Raw genomic sequence first — 8,969 nt, 5'->3', positions numbered from 1 at the left:
AAAGGCCAAAGCATTTTGTTGTGGTGGGAGCAGACACAGAGCAAGAATCTTGGGCAGATGACCTAAGACCCTTCAAGCCCTGCTTGAAGGCCCTGTGCAGCTTTAGGTGGTCTCTGCTTGCTGTAAGCTGTCTGGGGCAGAGGGGGTCAGGTAGCCTGAGGAACTGGAAGAGGCTTCCAAACTAAAATCAGAATTATTTCTTTTAGCCAGTTGGTTTTGTGACCTTTGACAGCCGGGCTGGTGCTGAAGCAGCAAAGAACGCCTTGAATGTGAGTACCTGATGTGCTGGGAGGCCCCTGGGAGTCTGGGGGCCATATGCTGTAGCTAGGCCTGGAGCTGTGAGCTAAAGTTGTACTTGGCTTGCCTATAGCATGGGAAGGGTTAGAGTGTCTCAGCTGTGCTGTTGGATACAGAAGCTAAATGGTCCTGCAGCATCTCACCAGGGAGGCAGGAGAGCTGTTTAAGGCTGACATCAGTGTGAGCAAATGAATGCAAACTATTCCACACTTAGTATAGGTGTAGTTTCTAATCACTGGAAGACTGCTCTGTGGCCTCTGAGGGTATCTCATCTACTTCTTTTCTCGAGTTGGCATGCAACTCAACAGTTGGCCTCTGGTAACAAGATCTAGGTTGTAAAGCCTATTTCTTATCCATTAAGTGCTCCCTCCTGTGTGGGGAACAGTGGTGGACTAAGAGAGCCCCCTTGTTCAAATGAGCATGGATTACCTATGTGTGTCAACGTGTGGCCAGAGCTGCTATTCAAGGAGCACTGAGCACCAAGGTGGGTGCTCATCCTTGCTTGTCTTGGGCTTTGCTTGGGGTACGGGGAGCAGCCAGATTTTCTCTGGGGAACCAACCCTTGGAAGACAGATGAGAAGAGAGGTCTTGTGGGCATAGGTGATTCCCAGGTACAGGGTGATACCCAGTTGACATCCTGTAATGCTTTAACTAGGCATGTGGAGCTCAACTTGTGTTTAACATAAGCTTTTTGAAGCTCTAGGGCAAGCTTACCAGCATATGAGGGTAGAGAAATAGGCTTAGTTCAAAGCTGGTCTGTCATGTGGCTGTAACACTTGCATGATGCTCGTGCCCTTGTAAAAGCCTCGCTTACCAAATGCCCAGGTGACAAGTGTGTGGCAGGTCAGCAGAGTAGGTCCTTGTCCTGGACTCTGATCTGCCAAGACCTCTGCAGCCAGAAGGTACTTCTTTCAAAAAGAAAGGAAACCAGCCTTCCCATACTGCTGTTCGCATGGCAGGGCCAAAGCTGTCTATTATAGGCTCTTTTTATTACATTCACAGTGTTTCCAAACTGCTACAGCTCAAGAAAAAGACCTGAAGATGGCTGACATGGCAGGCATACTCAAAACTATCCCCATACCATGTGGGAGCTAGGCAGCAAGACTTGCTGATCTGGTTCTGCTCTGCTGTAGACCTTGCCTTGGGCACTGTGGCATGTGCTAGTGTCTCTGCCTGTAGGAACTCCAGTATAGATGGGTATTTCCTGACCAGTGTTGGTAGACATCACTGCTGTGCTGCTTGGTGAACTGCACATAAAGAGCGAAACTGTGTTGCGTGTGCTGGAAACAGTGGTCCTAGGCCAGTCAAACAGAAATGCAAGCGTGCAGGAGCTCGAGTGTTGCAGTGAGGTGACAAAGATCTGGGCACGTGACTGCAGCATGGTGGCCTTGGTTCCCCAGTTGGGCTTTGCTCTATGGATAGACACAGCCTGTGCTTGGACTGGAAACCTCCCCTCTGAGAGATTCCTGTGCTTTCTTCTGTGACAGGGCATCCGCTTCGACCCAGAGAACCCCCAGACCTTGCGGTTAGAGTTTGCAAAAGCCAACACAAAGATGGCCAAGAGCAAGCTGATGGCCACGCCAAACCCTACAAACATCCACCCTGCCTTGGGTGCACACTTCATTGCACGAGACCCTTGTGAGTATGCTTTGAGGTCATGGCTGGTCCAACGTGGGAGATGCCCAACCCTGGGAATGTTGACAGGGTGGAAACAGAACCATATACATATATGCTTTGGCTGAAATATGCCTGGTGCAAGAAGGCTAGCATATTAGGGTTGCAAGAGAGTAATAGGCATCTGGTAAGGCGTCTGGCCAACACTAGAAGTGTTGGGAGAGCAGAGCTGCTTTTAGTAGTTCAAGTGATACCATAAGTCCTTTAAATCATCCCTAGGTGCCAAGCAGAAAGGATGGGTTTTGTGTCATATGCCCTCAGTGTAGCCAGGTGGGGTGAGCAGCCCTGCTGAGGCTTGTTGGGCATCCTGTAATGTGATGCTCAAAGCCCTGTCCTCTGTCTTGCCATCCTGTGGCACCAGCCCTGGCCTGTGTGTGTGACCCAGCGTGTCCAAAGCCCATGTGGGGAGCTGAGCAGTGATGGAGCATGTTCCTGGCCTCTGTTGGCAAGGCTGGAGGAACAGCTGGTCACAGAGATGCTGCAGGGGTGCAAGATTTTATACCTCGGTGCAAAGCTTCAGCTTGGGGTTGGAAACCCCTTGAAGCAAGCTGCTGGGGCCAGCGACTGAGCTGCTGCCGCCTTGTCTCCTGCTGTGTAGATGACCTGACTGGAGCAGCTCTTATTCCAGCGTCACCAGAAGCGTGGGCTCCATACCCGCTGTACACCACGGAGCTGACCCCCGCCATCCCCCCAGCGGCTGCTGCAGCGGCTGCTGCTCTTCACGCTCAGGTGAGTCGCTCCCTGTGCCAGAACCCGGCTCCCCTCTGCCCTGCCCCAGCGCTCGCTCCCATGGGCTCTGCTTGGCTGGTCCGACCCTGGCCTCCGCACCTTGGCTCTGGGGCAGAGCCTCCTCCTGGCTCAAATGCGTTGGGGCCCCCCAGCCTGGAGCAAACTGCAGGGGACAGATCTATGTGGCCCAGAGCAGTCAGGGCTGGATGATGACTTCTGACCTGGAGGTCCAGCCTGCTTCCCAGCAGGAGGCAGGCAGATGGGAGAGTTGGGGCTCAATTTCTGGCTGGCCGCTTTGGTCCCTGTGGCCAGAGGCTGGGACTGCTGGAAGAAAAACTACCTGCCAGCAAGTAAAATGTCCTCCTTGAAGTCATGGCAAAGGCAACAGGCTTAGCTTGGTGCTGAAGCTGAGGGGCTCAGCGGGGGCCCCCTTGGGGCCAAGCAGTTCAAATCCTCTTGAAGCTGGAGTAGGAGGTCCTGCAGGAGATGAGTGAGTCCTTGCCACAGTAAGAAGCTCTGATGGGACAGTGTTATATACCCTGCATGCAGGCTAGAGAGGGTCACTCTGTTTATGAGCCTCTGGAAGTGGTGGTGGTTCAACCCACTGCCTGGTGTCCTGGGGTCTGTTGCTGACAGCTGGAGATGTAGGGATGCCTGTACTGGTCTGAAACTGGAATGCTTTAATGTACTGAGACCAACACCCCTGCTAAGCATGAAGCCCCTGAACCCATGGAAATGCAAAGGGAAAGCCAAAACAGCGAAGTAGTGTCCTAATTCCAGATTAAGGTGCTTGGTTTAGAGCATTTGTACAGGAGAAACTGGAGGCCCTGTCCCTGCCCTGCTTGGTGTTACCAGCCAGCTGTGCTCTGCCTGCTTTGGTTTCTGATCCTGTAGTAGTGCCATGGGGGCCTAGGGCAGTGGGACTCTGGGCTTAGACCTCTGGTGTCTGCAAGATGTTTAGCTTCCTTGCTCAAACTGAGAGGAAAAGCTGTGTCTCCTCATGTTGTTCACCTGGCCAATGGTTTGCTCAGTTGGCCCTTTGGCATCCTCTTGTTTCCTGCAAGTATCTTGACTGTAACTGCCCAGCTTCAACCCAAGCTTGTCTCCCAAATGCTTGTCTCCCAAATGCAATATGGAGGCAGTGGAGGGGATGCAAGCTCCTGGCTTGTGTAGGCTTGTCTGTCCTGCCCCTTGCACCCCTGCAGGCCTCTGCTGCTTTTGCCCTTCTACTGGTGAGCTAGTTATGGGCTGAAGCTTCTGCAGGGTGGGCAAGATGTGCACAGGCAGGACCAGGTACTGGCTTGTTCTTCAAGGGCCTCCAGAGCCAGGCTGGTCCTTCACCAGGAGGCTGATGCTCACTGGTGTTCTCTGAGAGCTACCGATGGTGCCCACAACTACGGGAGTGTGCTCTGTAGTAGCCCAAGAGAGCAGATGTCTTCTTTTTTGCTGCCCCTTGTGTGTAGGGCGATGGAGCCTAAGGGCTGTGGCCAGTTGAATTGCCCTTGGCAAGGAGGACCAATAAAAAAACCCCTCTGCCCTGGCTGAGGTGGTTGAGGGGATGATAATGTTATAGAATGGTTTGGGTTGGAAGAGACCTTAAAGCTCATCCAGTTCCAACCCCCTGCCCACAGGCAAGGACTCCTTCCACTAGAGCAGGTGCCTCTAAGCCCCTGTGTCCAAGCTGGCCTTGAACACTGCCAGGGATGGGGCAGCCACAGCTTCTCTGGGCACCCTGTGCGAGTGCCTCAGCTCCCTTACCGGGGAGGTGAAACCATTACTGCAGTTCCTTCAAGGATGATCACTGACGACTGCATGGGGACCCTGAAGCATAAGAGTTAGACCGCAAGCATTATGGTGCATGATGGGGGACTTGCCCTCCTGAAGTGGAGGGTGTCAAGGAGGCCTTCACCTTCAGCCACGTCTTTTCCCTCTGGGGTCTTAGTTCCTGCCCTCCAGTTGGCAAGCTACTAGCTTTCAAAGAGCTCTTCTGGCCACTGTAATGACCATGAGGCCCCAGGGAAGTCCCTGTATAAGGTAGGAGTCCTTGCCCAAGGAGGTCCATAAGACTTGGGGGCATGTCACCATTTAAGGAGCCAGCGTAGCCCCTCCAGGACATGGCTGGACCCAGCTTTTTTCCAAGAGTACCTGGGCTGGATGAGCAGTTACAGGAGCTCCTTGCTGGTTTGTGTTGGAGCTGGCAGTGACCTCACAGGGAGACATTCTGGCGCAGTATATGTTACCAATAAAGTTTTATGGGGTTAAACATTACTCTGACTGGCAGGTCTGGGTTGCCCAGTCTCTAGGCTGGAGCCTTCTCCCTTGCAGAGCTGGGGCAAGGTGGAGCAAGTCAGCAAAGTGACTTTTGCTCACAAACTGGGCTAACCTTAGTCTTGGTGTGCTGAGCCCTCTGCTCGCACTGGTAGGGGCTGGTTTGCCTTGCCGGTGGGCTGGTAGGCACATGGGTTGTTCTCCAGGACAGCTGCAGTTCTTCCTCCTGAGACTAGTGTTGGCTGGAGGATTTTCATGGTGTTGGCCAGAGCTGTAGCAGCTCCGTAGCAATCAGTCTGGAAGCAGGTGTGAAGCTGCAGGCTATAGCTAAACTGAGAGCTTGGTGCAGAAGATTTAAACCCGCAGTGCTTGTCCCCCTGTAGCTGTGTTCAAGTCTGGTAGTGATCAGGAGCGGAGGTGGCTGCTCTCTGCACCCATGCAGCCTCTTGAGAGCTGTCCAGAGGGCTGACAGGGGTGACGAGGGGCAGGAGATGGTGCGGGGCTGGCCTGGCGCAGTGGGAGCTGTTGGTGAGCTGCTTGTAGACCGCACTGTTGGTGGTGCTCCCAGCAGTCACTTGGCTGCTGCAGACATGACTGCGGCCTGACCCTGCACCACCGAGGGCCTCTACCTGCGGGGACTCTGCTGATTTTAAGATTGTCCCATCTGCCTTCCCTCCCTCCCACCCTCTCTCAAATCCCTCCTTTGATGTCCCTAGTGAACTCCAGCCATGATGCCAGCGCAGGCTAGCCCTGAAGCTCAGAGCTTGTCCCTGGAGATGGGACACCCTAGTGATGCCTTATTGAGTGGCTGTACTACAGCTCCATTCCTAGAAGTGTTAAGCATGATGTCAGCCACGTCTGGAAAGACTGGTAAGGTAACCATCTCTCCTCCAAGGTGCACCATGGGATTTGCAAGCTTCTGCCCATCTCTGTAGCCCATATCTCCTTGGCAACCCAGTGCATGGGCCTCACGCTACCCACCCACCAGAGCCTGGGGAATGAGATGCCAGGCCTTCTTTCTAACCCACATCTCCAACTTGGCAGCACATGACATGGCGCACACAGCATGGCACCATCTTACATCAACTCCTCCCAGCTGAGCCAGGCTCAGCCAGGTCCCACCAGTGGGAGGGGAGCAGCCTGGTTGAGCCAGGGCAGAGGCAACCCTGCCGCTTGGCGTGAAGGGTTTCTCCCCAACCATGACCCTTCGAGGGCAACCAGAAATACACCTTGATCTCACTCCTTGCACACGGTGGGGGAGGTGAGTGACATGATAGTAATAGCACACGACTAAATTCTAGTGGGCATGTTAGACAACAGCACTTCCGGTCACTTTGTTCCAGAATCGCATACCGGGACAGACCCTGCCCTTAATCATGGGTCTAATCTCACCTCTTTCCTCTCCAGTTACTGGAAATGCAGCAAGTTCCTACCTGGAGCTTGGCTTCTCCCATGCAACCTGACATCACAGGTGAAGGGGGAAGAAGGCCTGGCTTGGGACTGGTTGTCAGGGAGGATGGTTGCTGTGGTCAGCTCTGACTGAAGGAACTGAGTCTTGGCTCGCTTCTCCTTGCAGTGGTTGTGGGTAGTGTTTTTTCCTCTGTGTGGTAGTGATGTTGGGGAAAGAATTCATCAAATATGGGAGGCCAGGTCTGCCTTTGCCCTTGGAAGACTGCGAGGTGCAAAGATGGGCAGAGTTGGTCTCATGGGGAGAGCTTGGAACAATCATAATGATGCAGCTTCTCATGTTCTGCTGGGACCAGGTGAACAACTATTGCCTGTGTGATGGAGTTGGGCCGCATTGCATCTCTGATGAGAAACCGCTTGTTTTGGAGTGCTGCTAGGTCAGGCTCTGAGTGGGCGGTAGACATGTTCATGATGCTGGTGGTGGTGATCACATGGTGCTTGTAGGAGGCTAGGCTGATGTGTTGGGTACCCAGAGCCCAGGAGACTGTCTGGGGTAGGTGTTTTCAAGGCAGAGAGCAGGTTGCAGATGCTAATCCTTTAGGGGGTGGGCTGCCCAAGGTGCCCTCAGAGCATCTATGTTGCTGCTGCTGGCAGCAGCCTTGTCTGGAGGCTTTGAGGAGATGGTGGAGATGGGTCTCTGAACTTAGGACCTTAACAAGCAAGTGATGGGTGAAGGGAGCAGTCCTGGACCATGACTATATGGTGGTGGTGCAAGAGCCCAGCAGGAACCTAAGGCTTCCCAGCACTGAGTTGAAGCAGATCCCAGTGATCAAAGAAGACATTAGTGGTCTAAAAAGGCCTTCCCCTCTTGTTCACTGTGGGGCCTGGCTCAGAGCAAGCTGGATTACCTGAGCAGTGGCTGCTCTTGTGGATGGACTGGGGCAGATCATAGTGGCTGTGATCTGGTGAGAACTGGGAGTACAGGGAAGATGTGCTGGGGAAGGCTCAGGTGCTCCTCCTTCAGTACTTTACTGCTGGGAGGCTGCTACTTGCTGGGTGTTTGACCACCTGGTGCCACCAGCCCGGCTGAGCCCTGAAGCACCATGCAATGGCCATGGTGGATCTGCTGGACAATGCAGATCTGCCTTTGTGCACCACTGACCTCTGGACTCGCTTCATGGTCCCATCTGCAAAAATCTCCTGAACTTCATGTTGTGTTGCTGACCTCTGATAGAATCTCCCTGGGATGGGAGGCTGCAGATGGTCGATTTTCCACACCTAGTAACTTGTTGCCTGTTTGTTGGAACTGTTGTGTAGGACTTTGCAGGATTATTCTTTCTGGGCAACCTTCGTGCTTCCCAGAGCTTCAAGACCTTCATGTCTTTCTGAACTCCAGTGACTTAGTGCTGGCATAGCTGGTAAGGCAGCCCTGAGCAAGCTCGCCCCAAGCCAGCCCTTTCCTCCTAGCCAGAGAAGAGCAGGCAGGAGATGCTCTTGGCTCCTCCAGGTACCTGCTGAGCAGCCATTCTTGCTAAATCACATCTGATGAGTGAACTGGACCGAGATGCCATCTGAAGTGACTCCCTGACCTGTGGCCAGCATGGGTTCTCCTTAGCTCAACCCAAAGGAAAGCAGCACAACTCATGTCCAGCCTGGGAAAAGGAAAAATGCTTGCTTGCTGTGGACTTCGAGATGGGAATGTCTCTATGAGCTGCAGCATAAGATGCCTCAAGGCCCAGAGGGGTACAAGGCATTGGATGGATGCCTAATAAAACATTCCTTCTAAGCAACAGGATGGATCAGTACCCGTTATCTTCTGCATGCTCGTCAACATGATGTGAGATGTCCTCAAAGCCTCCCTCACCATAGCTGCCTTGGGGGATGTATGTGTTTGATTCAACTGCATCAAGGTATTCTTGGTGGTGGGTTGAGCCGCTTGGGTCTTAACCAGCATGCAAGTGTTTGGATGCTCCTCTGCTTAACCCATCCCCCTGAAGCTTCACCTAAGCGTGTGGCTTGGGTGAAGTGCTTGCTGCTGAGCCTTGAAGTGTATGTCCAGACAGCGCTAATGGGTGATGTTAGTGCCTCATGGGTGAACCTTTGCAGGTTGTCCTTGCCTGCCCTGGGCTGTGTCCCTGTCAGCTGTGTTTCCAGCTGGAGCAGAGCAGGACAGCTCTTGTTGGCCACTGTTGTGGTGTGCCCAAGGCTTGTACACAGTGACTTGCAGCCTGGGGGAAGCAGTGACAGTGAGATGCCAGTGGCTTGCCAGGGTCAGACTGTCTCAGCAGCACAGCTGAAGGTGCCACTTTGCACATCAGCAGCTGGTAACTAGATACAGCTCTTGGACATGTTGGTTGGGGTCCCACCATCTCCCAGGAGCACAGTGTTGTGCTTTGTCCTTGTCTGCATAGGGAGCCTTTCTGGTACCTGGGGAGTGTGGCTGGGTCCATTCCAGTAGTAGGGATAGCTCTGAGCACCACAAGATGCTGGGCAAAGCAAAGATAAGCAGACCTAGAAGTAACTAAGGAGGAAAGACAGGCCACCTGAGCTAAATGCGGCTTGAGAATGGATCTCTGTATTCAAGCCATCCATCT

General features: G+C 53.4%; 1 protein-coding gene across 1 annotated transcript in view; it reads left to right on the top strand.

Annotated features, from left to right (window-relative positions):
• Positions 1–8,969, top strand: part of RBPMS2 (RNA binding protein with multiple splicing 2) — a gene marked incomplete at its 5' end in the record, with an annotated part of 14,522 nt that overhangs the window by 1,155 nt on the left and 4,398 nt on the right. Inside the window, 3 exons of the mRNA XM_010015639.1 lie at positions 207–269; positions 1,785–1,935; positions 2,570–2,700. Of these exons, the coding sequence (XP_010013941.1) occupies positions 207–269; positions 1,785–1,935; positions 2,570–2,700 (345 nt within the window). The remainder of the gene's footprint in view (positions 1–206; positions 270–1,784; positions 1,936–2,569; positions 2,701–8,969) is intronic.

The sequence above is a fragment of the Nestor notabilis genome, unplaced genomic scaffold (assembly GCF_000696875.1).
Source record: "Nestor notabilis isolate BGI_N333 unplaced genomic scaffold, ASM69687v1 scaffold17765, whole genome shotgun sequence".
In the NCBI taxonomy this organism is placed as follows: domain Eukaryota; kingdom Metazoa; phylum Chordata; class Aves; order Psittaciformes; family Psittacidae; genus Nestor; species Nestor notabilis.
Note: the sequence above shows the minus strand (reverse complement) of the source record. Positions and strands in the feature narration are given on the sequence as shown.